Source organism: Triturus cristatus, chromosome 2_2, assembly GCF_964204655.1.
Source record: "Triturus cristatus chromosome 2_2, aTriCri1.1, whole genome shotgun sequence".
Taxonomy (NCBI): domain Eukaryota; kingdom Metazoa; phylum Chordata; class Amphibia; order Caudata; family Salamandridae; genus Triturus; species Triturus cristatus.
The window spans coordinates 1225754948-1225771655 of record NC_140582.1 but is presented as its reverse complement, the minus strand read 5'-3'; the positions used below and the strand labels follow the sequence as shown (position 1 = coordinate 1225771655).

Sequence of the window (16708 nt, the reverse complement as noted above, 5' to 3'; positions counted from 1 at the left end):
AACTCTACATGTGCCAGGACTTCCCTGTAGTGATCTGCTGCTCATAGATCTAGTTGTCAGCACGCCACGGCAATTCCCTCATGGCTGGTTTACACCCACACCACACCCATCCAGCACACGCGTCACAGCACATGTGACCCTGCCAATAAAAAGGGCCGGGCACACGTTCACTACGCCATATCCAACCTCTCTCGGGGTGTATCCGTGTGGTATGCATGTAGGTATGGGGGCCCAGGGTCCTGCGACATCACATTCTGCTGGCCCGGAGGGGAAATGATGGCATCCGCACCACGATACCCAATAATAGAGGGTCCATGACTGTGGGGGCACAGACTTGGTGCCGCCGGATACACTGAGGCTGGCACAGGCACACCTCCACGGGACGGTGACTTTTGGTGCAATGAGGAAGGGGCACCTTAAGTGCTGAGTGGGTGTGCAGCCTGCGATGATGCCCCGTCCCAGTGGTCCGGGCGTCTCAGGTTTTGTGTGCCCTGCTAGACCGCAGTGTAGGCCTGAGCCAGCGGGCATCGCCTCCTGGATCACAGAGTTAGTGGCACCTATGAGGCTGTGCGGGTGTGCAGCCTGCGATGAGACTGGGTGCACTGGAATGTCCTCTGCCATTGAGTAATCAAGACCCAGCACCAAATGTGAGAACCGGTGGGCTGCGGAGCGGGGTTGCATGACGAGGATGCCATGTTTGTGGGCCCCGGGCTTGTGGCGGCACGTGGTGGGACCTCTTTTCTTCACGTCGGTGGCAGAAGGTGAGCAGTGAGGTCTGGGTGCACAGGGGCGGGCATGCACAGCTGGGTGGTGGGAGGGGCTGGGGTGCAGCTGCCTGAGTGCGCAGGGGCGGGCATGCACAGCTGAGCGGCGGGAGGGGCTGGGGTGCATCTGCCTGGGTGTGCAGGGGCGGTCAGGCGATGATGTCTTGTGCAATTGTATGTACTGTGCCATTAATGTATCTGGACTCTGTTTCATATGACGGGTCTGTCTCAGATGTGGGACCTGGTGAACTGCACTACATACCGGCACGTGGTTGGAGACACACCGGTGGCAGCAGGTGGGCAATGTGGCCTGGGTGCGCAGTGGCGGCACTCTCTCTCCCTGTCCCTCTCTTCTTTTCTCTAGCTCTCTCTCCCCCATCTGTTCGTATGTCCCTCTCTGTCCGTCTTTCTCTCGCTCCCTCACTCTGTCCGTCTTTCTCTCGCTCCCCCTCTCTGTCCGTCTTTCTCTCACTCTCTCTCTCCTTCGCTCTCTCTCTGTCCTTTGATGTGCGCAGGACACACCTTCTCATCATGATTTTTGTCTTGCAGGCTGTGACCTACGGATTGTCCAGCGGGAACCCGACATGTGTCTTCATTTCTGTTCTGTGTTTATTTTAATTGTAATTTTTTGCTTTGAAGGTGAATGTGTGATGCTCATTTTTGTGATGACACATGCATGTCACCAGATGTGATTGTGAGACATCATGCTGGTTATTTGGTATATGATTCTATGTGGTTGATGTGACATATCTCTGTCTGGGGGTGGGTGGTGGGTGCCCGGAGTGGGGCCCCAGGGGGGAGGGTAGGTGGGGTCCTGGTGGTGATGGCGGTGGGTGTTGTTGCCGTTTTGGGGCTCGGGGATGCATGTTCAGTGGCTCCCTGGCATCTGTTGTTCTTCAGGTGTGGCTCTGGGCTGGGCTCTCTTTTGTGGTGCAGGTTGTAGTCCGACTTTGCACCAGGTCAGAGCAGGTGTTAGTTTCCTTGTGCTAACACGCCTTATCGCATGTTTTGTGATCTTATCGCAGATCAGGCTGGTTGTTGAGAATTTTGTGGCGTGGTTTTGTTGCGGCTTTTTGCTCGGGAACGCCTACTCTGCATCTCATTAGCGATAGTTTCTGGGGTCATCCTTGGCAATGTTTTTTGAGGCTGCTAGCTCCGGAAAACATGATATGGGCTGTTTGCACCTGCTTGTGAATGGGGTGGTAGGTTTATCGCAAATTTGGCTGCGTTAAGGTGCCGATAACTCGGCGATAGCTCCTTGAGAATATGGCCCTTTCTGTTTGTTTACTTCAGAAAGACAAGGTCCTAAGGGAAGCATTTATGACTTCATGTAACTGAGCCTCCATATTAACTCAGCTGGTATATAACAAAAAGGATAAATTCGGGTTATCAGGCGAATATTATCAAAACAAGTGTTCTTTATTCAATCTTCTTGGGAGGGTTTCATAAAAGATTGCAGACCTATGTAGTGCTATATTGAAAACACCGATAGCCAACGCGTTATTACTTTGTTCTAAATGTCGCTTCAGCAGGTCTTTTTTGTATTTTTGTGAGATTTGTACACTGGTCCCTTGCCCTTCTCAGAGGGTTTACCCTAATGTCCTATTCAGTTTATCACGGCTCGCATTGATTTAAAAAAAAGGCAAACAATATTTCATAAATTCCAAACAATAAATTACAAAACATCAAAGATTTCCAATGAAATACAAAATACCACATATGGAGTAAGAAAAAGAAAAATACTAAGAAAAAAGAAAAGCAGAGAAAAAGTAAGAGTAGTACAAAGATGTGCACGTTTTTATGAAAACCTTCGTTTTCTTCTGAGTTTACCACAAAGGCTCAGGGGAAATAGATTCTGAATTTGTATCATATTAGGGGCACATTGCTCGCAGTCTGCTTTGAAGTGTTTATTACTATGTTATTTCAAGTATAATTATGGTGATAATGTAGTGCGCACTACTTGGGATGCAAGAATAGCCCTAAAATTGTGGATTTGCGGCATTCATAAATGCAGGAGACATGGTGAGAATGTGGCGAAGACCGACATACTGGAATGATAGTCGCTGTTCACATATCTCTTGCATTTATATTTCCACCTTGAAAACTGCCATTGACCGATGGTTTTGTGCACCTGGGGGCTTATTTATGAGAGGCTTGCGCCCTGGAGTGTCCCTTTTTCTGATGCTCCGGCTGCGCAAACCTCTCAACCATATCTATGAGGTGGTGCAAAGTCACCCTGCGTGGCTTTGAATGGACTCATAGATATGGAGTAAGACAAAACAGCGCGAGTCGCTGCGTTGTCTTACTCTGCGCCAGGGAGGCGTCCCATGGGTGTTGCAGGGGGGTTTCCCTTGCAAAACCCCTGAGTTTTGACGCTACCCAGGCTTACTTAGTCACGTGAACCTGGGGAAGCACCAAAACCGTACGCCTCCCCCGGGCAGGTGTAATGATGAGAATCATTTTCTCCTCGTTTTGTCCTCTTTCCATGTGTGCTGCATTATGCAGCACACAGAGAAGGAGGAACGCACCTCCCAGGATTGTTTCTGTGCAGGAAGGTGCCCCTCTCTGCACAAAAACAATCCTGCATGCCACAGAGGCACCCTTGCACCATGGTGCAAGGGTGCCTACGTTGGCGCTAGGCTGCCGAAATTGTGACAGAGCACGGGAAAGGACAGGAATTCAGGATTGCCTTTTCATATTGGTGTAGGGCAGCGCAGCAAGGTGCCTTACTGTGCTGCCATATGCCGAAATCCAGTAAATGGGGGGCCCACAGAGTAGGCCCTAGAGACAGGGCTAGCCCCTATAACTAGTGCGGATAGCTAAGAGTAGTTTAGGATCAGTTCGTTTCCAAAAACACGAGAGGTATAGCTCAGCACCAGTAAGGTAGTTAAGAGTTTACCGCATTGTTTAGAAGTCCTGGCATGATGCCGCAGTGAAGCACGGCTGAGATGCTCATGGTGCGTCTTGTGAGATGGTCTACGTTCTTTAGATGAAATGTGCCATGGGAGCAGCAGAAACCGGAACTAGTCATAAACAAAGTACCAGAGATAGAGCGTGCAGCTGCATGTTCACCTACTCTTTTGACTAGAGACCATCTTAAGAACCAGCCCCTATAACTCTCCAGAAGGAACAAGAAGATAGTTAGGTTATAACATGGAACATAGCCTGCATGGTTCTCAGAATTTACAGTTGGCAACTTTTTGCTGATAAAAGACTGAACTACATACCTGTAGTGGAGACTCAACATAGACTTAGACCACAGCGCTGCATTAAACAGATGTTCTTTCCAGTGTGCACATCAAGCTCAAACTGGACGTACCTCTGAGTGGATCACTGGATACCAAAACTGAGTAAAGTACGGGAAGTACATGGACTGTTCTTTGTTTTTCTTCCAGTTCCAAATGCAACATATATATTTTTCTATCCACTTATTTACACAGTTGACTTTCATTCCAATAAATGTTTGTTGAAACCTCTACCCCAGTGTTTGGTATAATTCCTTGGGTTGGAGGTGCTAGGTTTCACTTTTATTCTCTGGACTCAGTGTCTGGCCCCAAGCTCCAGGGGGCCCCCTCAGCACAATACTTACTGCTGGTAGGCCAAATTATAATGGTAGAAACTCTTCTCCTGTGCCTAGCTGGCCTAAGACCATCATGAAAACACCCTACCAGTTACCCAGGTGCAAACACTCATGCCATTCCATTACTTAGCCTGAGAGGTAGCATGTGCTGAAGGGGGACACCGAGGCGCAGCAGCCTCCAGTGATTACCAGTGGTTGAGATTAATTCAAGCATTCCATCCATCACTTTTTTGTATACTTCAGTGTGACTCCCTTAGTGGGATGAATGTGTCCAGATGTGAGTCCAATGCACTGTGCCACTGAAACAAATCTATACCTGACTGATGAGCCATAACGAGGGTGAAAACGATTTTGGATTGCTTGTGTTCCGGCTCGGGGAGGACCTGGCCTGGCAGTTCCGGATAGACTGTTGCTATTGGAGCTGGGTCAAAACGTATTTGCATAAGGCGGGGTCCTAATTGAGGTGGCACGGTGTGCAAAATAACGATGGACTGGGATGTGGCCCAAGTAATTACCAGTGGCTGAGAATAATTCAATCATTCCTTCTTTCAATTTTTGTATACAATTTTGGTACTTTTGAGAAGGGAGACCCCAAAGCACCTGCCTCACATTCATTCAAGTAAGCTCACGTTGGAGCTGTAATGAGGGGCAACACACATATTTGGATGCTGAGAGTGATGGATTTATCGTAACAGTGCCTTATGCACTAAAAAAGCGGCAGCCATCACACTCCACTTAGGTTTTACCTGGCCCCATGTTAGAAAGACAACTTTCAGGCAGCGCTGTATTTTTCAGATGGCGTTTCCCAAGGTTGGACTCGTGTACACACCTTTCCCACTAAAGGTCTCGATCTACAGGTTTGAGTATATGTGGAGCTGGTGGGTGCACAAGAAGGACAGACTGGAAGTGCCCCTGGCCTGTGCTTCATTTATATTGTCATCTCTGTTGGCATGATGTTCATGTCAGCACTTGAATCATTATAATGCAGTCACCTATCAGAAGAAATGGTGTCTTTCTTTCTAAACCTCAAGGCCTACAGTGATTGTGGAAGACACAACCCAGTTCATTTGTACATCCAACACAACAACCACAGATCCTTACAACAGCAAATCTTTGAGTGACTGTACCATGATAACACACGGGGTTGATCATAACAAGTTCCCTTTAAGTGGATGATTTGTGTTTAAGGTAGTGAATCCTGTCTGGAGCTGGACTCAGGAACAATCAAACTTCTCAAGCCTGTTTTCTTCAGCTCTCCAGATATGAGCTGGATCAAGACAAGTGATAAGAATGTCTCCTTTGAGCTGATCACTCCTCAGAAACTATAGCTATCACTGGAGATTAGTGGCTGATGCCATATAGAGCACTGGGGTGCTTAATAGCAAGCACAGTGGGCATGACTGGCAGTAAATAGGGCGATTACCAACTTAATTTATGGAAAATGTGCACCGCTCTAGGGACGAAATACAAATCTGTAGTAACCACTTACTTGGTGCATCCCTAGGACTCAAGTGTCTCTTCTCACCAATGTTTAATGTTACTCATTTTACCTAACATATAGGAAAGAAAGGGTGAATCAATCATACCAAGTTGTGCACTTGCAACGACATCTAGGATTTACCACATACCTTGCTGTCTGTGCACAACTGACGAATAACCTTCTTTAGCAGTAAACCAACAAAGACATAAAAAAAAAATAGAGAGCAATTAAAATATTTATAATGCTGCAAGATTTCCTCTGTGTTAGACCTGGCATCCTTGGCGTGGTTTCCCCTAACGTTTTGCCTTCAGGACTCCTGTTTTTGCTGACTTCGTTTTTGCAGGATTCTGCACACTTTGTCACTGCTAGCCAGTGATAAAGTGCTTGTGGTCTCACCCTAAAACGTTGGCATATATTTAATTTACTTTTAAGTCCCTAGTAAATGGCACTATAGGTGCCGAGGGTTTGTAAATTAAATGCTACCAGTGGACTTGCAAAAGACACACAATTGATGGACGGAATGCAGAAGCAATCAAAACATTCACCCCCAGTCAAAAGATCTTGGTTAAATCCATCATTCTTTTGCTCACCATGCCAGCCCAGTTTAGACCTGGCCATATACAAATCAGTTTTGACCCTGTGCCTCATGGGAACAGTCCAGCCCAAACTGCCAAGCCAGGTCCCCCCTGGACTGGAAACAAGCATCCTAGGACTAGCTTCTGGGTTTCATCCCTTATCAGCCAGGATAGCTTGAATCTAGTGGCGCAGTGAGCCCCGAACCCACGTCTAGGCATACCCGGCGCACTTAGGGCGAGAAAGCAAAAGACACACAATTGATGGACGGAATGCAGAACCAATCAAAACATTCACCTCAGTCAAAAGATCTTGGTTAAATCCATCATTCTTTTGCTCACCATGCCACCCCTGTTTAGACCTGGCTATATGCACATCAGTCTTGACCCTGTGCCTCATGGGAACAATCCAGCTCAAACTGCCAACCACATTCAAAAAGTGCTTGTGCTTTCACCCTAAAATGTGTTAACATTGGCTTATTCCCAGTTGGCATATAGTTAATAAGTCCCTAGTAAACTGCAATATCGGTGCCCAGGGTTTGTAAATTAAATGGTACCAGTGGACTTGCAGCATTGATTGTGCCTCCCAGTTAAGTATCTCTTTAAACATGTCTGAGGCCTGCCATTGAAGTGCCTGTGTGCAGTTTTAAACTACCATGTTGACCTGGCAAGTTAACCCTCTTGCCAGGCCCAAACTGTCCTTTTTAATACACATGTCACCTCTAGGGTAGGTTCTGGACAGTCCCAAGGGTAGGATGCTGTGAACTTATAATGTTGAGCATGTACTTTTTAATTTAACATATCCTGGTAGTGAAAAATACTTAAATTAGTTTTTCACTATTGCAAGACCTATATCTCCCATAAGATTAACATTGGGATTACCTTATTACAATTTATAAATGGTATTCCCAAATGGTAAGATATAACTGGTTCATGTTTGGTGCCTCGGAAATCCTAATTTAAAATTAACAAATCCAAAAATGCCACTTTTAGAAAGTGGTATTTTCTTGCCTCAACCATTTGGTACCTGCAGCCTATCTCTGGTCAGATGACTGGGTGTAGTCGGCAGTTGGGTTTTGTTTATTCCTCCTATACCGCCACATACAATGGGAGGCTTTCACTGACAGGATAGGACGGGAGGAGATGGACTAAGCCTCAATTAAAACAAGGGCTGCATACCCCCTGTAGTTAGTCTTGAGACAGGGCTAGCAAGGCAGGGCATCTGTGCACTTTAAAGGCATGCCTCTAGTAGCTTCTTCCACTTCATAGGCACAACTGTGTATAAAAGAAGGACGCCAGACCCCACCACTTCAGCACACTTCTGGACCTGTGGATACTCTGCCAGGAAGAAGGACTGCTGTGCTTCTGAAAGGAATGCCACTCTGCTGGACTGCTTCTCTGCTAGACTCCTGCTTTGCTTAGCTGACCTGCTGCCTACTGCCATCTTGTTTGGGTGAGAAAGACTGGACCTACATCTCTTGAAGCCAGAGTGACTCTAAGGGCTGGTTGGCCGGCCTCCTAATCTGAAGCCTCAGGGAAATAGCTGGCTTCCAACAACCTTGCATTTGTGCTAGAACTGTGTCTTCTGTGAATCTACCCTGCCAAGTGGTGCCATCCCAGTCCTGGACTCTTGGAAGTGGGCCGAAGGTGCATACCAGGGAAAATGGTCCATCTTCTCTTCTAAGCGGCGCATCCCTGAGCTGAACCGACACATGTCTTTGGCTGAGCGGCGCATCCTCAAGCCGAACCAACACATCTCCTCAGCTGAGACATCTACACTGCTCAGTGGATTGGACCCGGCGCAGACCAAAAGCCTAACTTTACTAGTAGTAACTTATCTTTGTGAATACCTAAAAGAAGTAAAGTTAGACTTTTGGACTAAGTTTACCTTTGTGAATACCGATAAGTAGTAAACTTACACAAAAGTGTATGTTTACCTTTGTGAATTGAGCCTTTATTCTTTAAGGCCATTTTCAATCAATGTCACTGGCATTTAAAATGCATTTTACCACTATGTCTCCATAACATATATGTTAGAAGGTGGTTCTGACACTCTGAGCCGCCCGGACTTTTCGCTTTTTGGGCACCTATTTGTAATCCTTTCCTGTGGGGGAGCCTCATAAGTTGGGACTCACCCACAGTGATCTCATGATGAAAGAGACTGCATGTGGATGTTACTGATGTCCCCCTAGCTTGACTAGGCCACTGCGCAGTAGCTGGAGTAAGGGGCACTGTGCTGGTTACATGCAGACACGTGTCTACATGCATGTGCACACGTGTACGTGCTGCGCAGGGGAGATTCCTGGCGTGCGCAGCCCAGGAGCAGATACAAAGTGAATGGTGTGGCGGTACTTATGCAGAGTTTGGTGGTGACATGGAATAGGCTTTATACAGTGGGAAGAAACATGCCAGGGAAAGTCAGTGTGCTTTACAGTGTTTATTCTATTATTCTCTGGATGAGGATAGGGAGCACATGGGCTAGTTTTACTTTCCTAGGGCCTACAAATTCCAGAAACGCACCAAAGTCCACTGTAACCTATGTGAGAAGTATTCTGCAGAGTCCAAGGTCAATTTTGTACTGCTTTTGGGTCATCCAGAAATGTTATATTTCTCTGAGTCAGCTCATAACCAGGGCCTGGCAGGGGGCTGGCCCCAGCAGGCTGGATTAATGACCTTCCTTCCAAGAGCGATTACATCCTCTCCTAAGAAGAGAAGACGGGTGGAGCTACAGCCTAATCCATCAGCAGCTGTCACCTGGTGCCAGGCATCAGGCTACACAAGAGTGAAGTCAGCGTGGGGGAAGGGGCTCTAAGAGGCCATGTGGCAGGATCCCTGGATGATGCCATTTTGACCAAACCCAGAGGCCTGGGCAGGAAGGAGGGAGCAGGGGCAGAAAAGTGTTGTGTCGCTATGTGATAGGGCAAACAGAGACTTCCTGCCAGCCCCTTCCCCAAATCTTTAAAAGAACTTGCACAGGAAGACGAGCTCTCTCTAGGGTGTGGTCTGCTGAGGCAGAGGGTGCTGGAGCCTGGTGCGATGGGCAGTTGGATGGAGGAACCCCCTGACTGTCCCAGGATCCTGAACCATGCCAGGAGAAGAGACCAGGACCAGTGTGCAGAAGCAGGGGTCTCTGCGCAAGGAGAAGAGAGGCCCAGGAGGAGAGCCAGGTGAAAGGCTGGCGCAGGGAGCCAGTGAAGACAGCTCCCTGCTGAGTGCACCCTCCTTGAGACCAGGGGGGCGAAGGAGAGTGTTCCCAGAGGCTAGGGAGCGCCACCAGGAGCAAGAAGAGGCCAAGATCACGACGATCAGACCCCTGGGGGCTGAGATAGGTGCCCCCAGAAGGTAGGCGACCTATGACCCTTGGTTCACTGACGACGAAGCGTGTGGGGCTCCACCGCCGGTCCAGAAAATGCCCCTGGGGTGGGTCAGGTCCCGGGGGCTGCCCCAAAAAGAAGATAAGTCGGGGAATGCCGTCGCACTCCCCGTGAAGGTGCCCCCGTGGGGTGCCAGGAGCCCACCCTGGCCCCCACCGAAAATGAAGCCAGGGAGCGCCGGTGCGCTCCCCGTGAAGAATTGCAGGGAGAGGGGCCGGGATCCCAAACTCCGGGCCCTGTGTGAGGAAGAAGGAGGCTGGGGAGCACCGTCGCGCCCCCGTAATGATGAAAGTCGGGGAGCGCTGTCACAATCCTCGTCAAAATGTGCCCAAGGGTCCCTGGACCCCAGCCCCCGAAGAAGTGGAAATGGTGTTCGCGAGGTGCCAGGAGCCCACCCTGGCCCCCGCAGAAGGGGCAAGTCGGGGAGCCGTTCGGGGGCCCAGGGGCCCATCTCCAGGCCCCGAGTGCTGGAAGGAGGACAGCACTCCCCCGCGGCCCCACCAGAACAGCGGCAACCGGCAGCTCTGCCCGCCAGAGCAGGCAGACCAGTAAGGAAGGGCCGGCTCCCGCGGCAGCACGCGAGGGTGCTGGCCAGGCAGGGAGCCGGCAGGGGCAGCCGGGGGTGGGCTCCACGGCCTGCCCTCCAACAATGTGTCAATGCAGGGTGCCCGGGTGGGACCGGGCCCCCGCGAGAAGAAGAGCGGCAGGGTGTGGGCTCCCCGAGCCGCAGGAAGCACTCACCGTGCAGGAGCAGCCGGGGGTGGGCTTCCCGAGCTGCGATGTATCCCCTGGGAGTCCGGGTGGGACCAGGCCCCCCCCCCCCCCCGACAAGTGGGATGCGGTGAATCCGCCAGCGGGGCGATCGCAGCTCTCCCCGACACAGCGGGGGAGCCGCTACTAGAATATGCACAGGAAGACAAGGAAGCGCCCCATAATGCATTGCAGGCCCGGACCGGCCTGCAAGGGCAAACAGCGTTTTCTCTGTTCATGGTGGCCCCAGGAGGACGGGGTCACCACTAAATGTGTGACAAGGTGCAGGGGGAGCTGCAGGAGCAATGCAGTCTTCCCCAGCACAATAATGGAAGTCCCTCCCTAAGTCTCATGGGGACTTGAAAAGAATAACCCCTCAAGGGCTCAGCCAGCATTTTGACACCTCCTAGGCTGTAACTTTGGTTCTACAGCTGGGGGTGTATTGAGAAGTATGGCAAGTGATGAAAGGCTGAGTGGGGTATGTCTGGAGAAGGGCATTTCCTGGAGGTGAAGAGGTGTAATTGCACCAGAACTGCATTTACTAAGGTTATTTCTTCTAGAGGACTGAGAGTCACATGTGTAATGTGAAGTATCTGTGTAAGGTGATGTCATAAGCAAAGTGGGGTTATATTGCCAGACATTCCTGCTAGGGCATCTGGCTGTACATGCTTAATCCTGTGATTCATCTGTGATGCCTTTACGGGCAGTAATTGCAATGCATTCTGATGACCAACAAATGTGATGAGTACTGTCATTCTAAAGTGATGCTTAAACATGTATTCTTGCTGCTGCGCTTAGGTGAAGAACAACCCGGACTGTTAGCCCCTGAGATGTAGAGGTGTATCCTGTATGGTCAGTGGGAGATGCTCAGTCATGGTTATGTGTCACCAGGGCAGGGGTGCCTATTTTAAATGCTTGTTGAGGTAATGGGGTGGGACGCCTGCTTCAGGACTGACTTAGCCATGATATCCTATGGAGGGTGGATATCATGGCTAAGTTTGTGAGGCCCTATCAACAAGCTAACGCCACATTTCATGAGATTATCGCTGGGTTTCCAGTGATAATCTCACGTTAGGCAGTTAGCGCTAGGATTTTTATCGCTTTTGTGATAAGCGTTGCTAATAGCACGCTATCTCAGCGATAAAAATCCACGCTAGCCGGCGATAATTATCCTAGCGCTTAGTGCGCTTAGTGATAATTATCGCTGGTTGTTGTTGATATTTTTCTAAACCGATGTGGTGTCCATTTGTGGTGTTATCACTGTGTTACTGTGAGTGTTGGTACAAATACTTTACACATTGCCTTTGGGATAAGCTTGTCTGCTTGTGCTAAGCTACCAAGGAGGTGAGCAGGGGCTATCTAAAGTATGTATTCCTCTTACCCTGACTAGAAGCAAGGGTCCCTATCTGGACAAAGGTACCTTCCCCTGCCAACTCGAGACCCCCATTTCTAACACTGTTCCTTTACTTTTCTTTCTCCCTTTGGATACAGGAAAGGCCGATCTGGAGCTGAAAGTGATTAGTAAATCAACCTACAATTGAGCCATAATGGAAGATACGCCTTTGCCAAATGCGTTATAATGGCTAATGCAGTTTCTTTTCTCTTCCTCTGGTTGGCGCTGTCTTTCCTCCAGCTTAGGATAAGTGACTTTACTTCCCAGTTTCACAAAATCATTGCTTAATAATTGACTTTGCTGGAGAGACTCACTTCACCCATGCCTTTATTGTTCCATACATGAATCTTAAACGCCATCTTTATACAAAAAAATACAATAACATTAAAATATCAAGATACTAGTGGTGTGGGGACCTTGACACAATGAGGCACTTTTAAGTCTGGCTGCTGTCAGACTCCCATGCATTAGAAGTTAACACCACACGTTTTCTGTTTGAAAAGGTTATGTTTCAAGCACTCGCCCACATCAGTGCCAGCCTTACAGGAAGGCATGCTTCTCGTAGCCCAACTCTGCGCGAGGCCAGGTAAATATGTGGACCAAAATGTCAGTCGAAATAGCCTACAAGGTAAGAAAGAAACACACAATCAAAGAGAGCCACACATCACTATATTTTACCCAATTTATTAAACTGGAAATGCTTAACATGCCGCACTTGTATTGCAGACTACTAATGACTTGGGGTGTTGGAAATCTTCAGCTAAAATTTCCCCTAAAGGGAGCAAAAATAAAAAAAAATCTACTCGGCATGAGGAGTGAAAAAATATGTCAGGTTCCTCAATGCTCAGAATTTAGCTTGACTTCAGACTACCAGCACCAGGGTGGAGGCGGGAGCCGGTTCAAAGGAGGGCAATTTCCCTCAAACTATTCTGTTTGGCCGCCTGATATGGGCCAATTCTAATTGGTTCAGAGGCTGCAAATCACAATTACTGTAAGAGCTGGTTGTGACAGCAAATCTGATAGGACTCCTTCCAACCAGCCAGAATTGTTCAGTGCGATTTTAAGTTCCACATAATTTGCTCTCAGAAAAGGTCAATACGCCCAGAGTTCCGCTTTCCCAAATTGCAAATATATATTTTTTTAATTCCACAATTGTTATAGCACGTGACACATAAACCAAAAAAAATCCCCATTACATAAATGAATAAATAAATGAGTGGAGGGCCTGAATGTGCATCTATGGACAGAATAGGTAGATACATACCATCTATCACTGCCGCATCTCTGGACGTTTGGCAATAGCAAGAATAAAAATACATTTTTTACGACTTTTTCAAAGCACTGCACTTCAAGCTTAACAAGTTGAAAGGGATTTTTCCAAAGGTCTTGTCTTTTGTCTAAAATTTGCTTATTTGAGCAAAATCATCAGGAACAAATGCTTATCTCGTTGGGGAAATTAATTCTCTAATGCATAATTTTTGAGAATACCACAGTCCATTTGAAAGAATGTGTCCTTTCTACCCTGGATTGCTTGAAGTTTAAAATATTGTTCCCCCTCGCCCTCTCCTACCAGTCCTTGTTTCTGTGGGCAGGCACTAAAGGCAATTCTTGTTGATTTAACAAGCATCATCAGTTTTATTTATTAGTGTTCCATTCCTCTCTCCTCCATTCTGCCCCCTCTCCTTTGTATTGTCCCTGGAATAGTTGAGCTAGAGATGAAAGACCAATGAACACAGCTTCTTTATGTGTGGCTTAACAGCACAGCTGTCACCACACCTTGTATGGTCAACATAACCAGAGCTTTGAGAAACTCTACTAAGAGGCCTTTGTTCCGCCCACATGGCGATCCTCTTCTCGATTGGATCTGATTGGTCAGGAGGTTGTTTACTTCCCTTGAAAAGAGTGTTTGTATTTCACAGACTATGCTCAATAAAGTAGGCCTGGGTTGGTTATGGTGACCAGACAGTGATAAATGTTTAAGCCTAATTCGGTCATTGGGAAAAGTAATGTCAGATGCCATAGGTCTGAACAGTTTCTTATGAAACATTATGACAAAGACAGTAGGCCTGCATTATTTATTGTGCAAAGCATATGTTAAAGACAAGAGACCTTTATGGTTCCATTGTTAGTATATTGTTAAAACCTATAGACAAGTATTTTGCAACATCTATTGCTATATATATGACTGTAGTAGGTAAGGGTTTCGGTGAGCATCCTTAGAACAAACCATAGTTTTATGGAATTCCATGGGATTTTTAGGCCTCATTTGATAGTGAAGTAAAGGAAAATGAGTCCAAACTGAGGTGGCATGATGGGCAAAATAATTATTTTGTCTGAGTGAGTACCAGTTGCTGAGATCAATTCAAGCATTCCATCTATCATTTGTTCTAAATTATGTCATCCTAAGTGGGACGGGTATGCCCATACATGGGTTCCATGCTCACTGTACCACTGTACTCAAGGTATACCCGGCTGATGAGCCCCTAATTAAGACAAAACAAGTCCTGGGTTGCTTGTGTTCTGGTTCAGGGAGGACCTGGCTTGGCAGTTCGGGCTGGACTGTTCTATTTGGAGCAGGGCCAAGACTGATTTACATATAGCCGGGTCCAAACTGAGGTGGCACGGTGTGCAAAATAAAGATGGACTGGGATGCGGCTTAGAGTGATTACCAGTGGCTAAGATTAATTTAAACATTCCACCCATCCCTTTCTGTATGCATTTGACAGTAAAGTCATCTGCGAGGCTTACGTGATCACCAGAAACAGAGTAAGAAGTTGTACTAAAGAAAGAGCCTTATGGCTCTGCCCACTTCCTGATCTTCTCTACAAGCATTGGATTCAGGAATAGTTGTGCTAGTCACCAAAGAAGTAATCCACTGCTCATTGCTGATAGGAGGAATGCTAACGCTGACCCCAGATGAAATATAATATTAAGGGGCCATGACCAATATAGTAGGAAAGGGTTTCACATTGGGAACTCTCTTGCAATTACTACAGAAATGAGTTTTAGACTCAACTGTTTACCCAAAAACATCTGAAGTAGTTTAGTGCACTCCTTGCCAAGGGCCATCGATGAGGGTTTTACATGGTGAACTCTCTGACAAATACCATAGGAAGGAGTTTTACTGCGTGATCTCCATAAACAGAGCCTTTACATGTTAAAGTATTTGACAACTGTGTGGCTCAATGATTAGAGCGGCAGACCCTGATGCAGAGGTCTAGCCCGGGACCAGGGTTCAATTCCCCGCCTCAGCGGGTCTTGGGCTCAAAAATTCAACGGACCTGATCATTCTCGCCTCGGTGCCATTCCAATCATGGAGTCCCACTCTGCAACTCTGGGCAATAGCTTGCTTAATCTCCACAATGGCCCCCACAACGCTAAGGATGCCTGGCCTCCACCTTGGGGGTGCCCAGGAGTGGACGCCTCACAGGGAAAGCCAGGATGGGTTCCACAGCGGTATTCGTACAAGCGCCTTGAGACCCTTGCGGGTGAGTAGTGCGCTATACAAGTATCAATTTACATTTACATTTACAACTACAATAGGAAAGTGTTTTATACTGTCAACTGTCTGACAAATTCAATACAAATAGCAGACGTGTCCCTGTTTAAGGTCAGCCGCTGTAAATGCACTTGTCTGCCGAACAGTTGATGTTCATGTCAATGTAGACTTGAGTCTATCTACATCATTTGATTGGTCCCTCTTCGCAGAGGTCATGCTTATGTTCAACTTAAAGACGTGAGGCTTGAAATATGGTTATTAGATATAGTGACAATGAGGTAGAGCTTTCATGTTACATAGGGAACAACTTGGCCTTAGTGATTATGAAAATCATCATGTTTTGTAATAGACCATTTGTTTTTATTACAGCTCGAGCTTCCAGTTGCACACTTTGTCTTGTTGTTTTTCACATATGAGGGCGAGGACACTACATTTACAGAGTCAGGTGTCTCTGGACATACTGCTTAAGAACACATGATTCCCACGCTGCTTAATCTGCAGGGACCTTTTAGCAGATGTTCTAACTTGTAATTCCATCTGAAATCCTGTTAGTATGAGTTTTGATTATCTCAGTATTTAGTTGTCTGTGCATTAGGTAACTTTTCTGTTTTAATGAAAAAGTACTCGCTGAACATAGATTTATGAGGTGTTAATGCAGTGTGTTGCTGTTTTCTGAGCTTCTAACCTGCATCAAGTCCACATCTCAGCATTGGGCTGCTCTGCCTAGTTAAAGTGGGCACCAGTTCCCCAGTTTGACGGTCTGGAATACGGGGTCCCAGGACACCAGAGGCAAAAGACCCCATGAGCACAATTGGGGTTACTAACTTCTGACTGTCCTGAGACCTCCTGAACCAGACCTCTCAACCCCATTAGATGGCAGCTTAACTATGTGACACATACAATAGCAAGGGGTTTTACATTGTACATTTAGTGCAGAGGTCACTTTTTAGGTCTGGCCACAGTAACTGGCTGGCATCTCCAGATGGAAACATTCTGCATATTCCCAAAGGTGCTTTTACAAGTGTAGATATAATCACTGTAAATCTACTCCTGCTCCTAGGTGTAAGTCTACACATTTGTGCTACTCACCAGCTTAGAGTATGGCTTTACACATAAGTGTATACTTACATTTCTCCATTCCTAAGTTCAGGGAGTGAAGACATGTAAAATGAAATTTACAAGTGTAAATATATTACCAGCAATTTTAAGCATGTAGGTGCATATCGCCACCCTGTGGCTAGACCACTTGAGTAGTAATTTGAGAAAGGAGTTTCATCCGTGGATGCTTGAACATGA

General features: G+C 47.2%; 1 protein-coding gene across 1 annotated transcript in view; it reads right to left on the bottom strand.

Annotated features, from left to right (window-relative positions):
- Nucleotides 1-12227: 12227 nt before the first annotated feature.
- LOC146863454 (coagulation factor XI-like) overlaps nucleotides 12228-16708 on the bottom strand; it is a 138712-nt gene continuing 134231 nt past the window's right edge. The window contains exon 6 of the mRNA XM_085643175.1: nucleotides 12228-12534. Coding sequence (XP_085499301.1) covers nucleotides 12521-12534 — 14 coding nt within the window. The 3' untranslated portion in view covers nucleotides 12228-12520. The remainder of the gene's footprint in view (nucleotides 12535-16708) is intronic.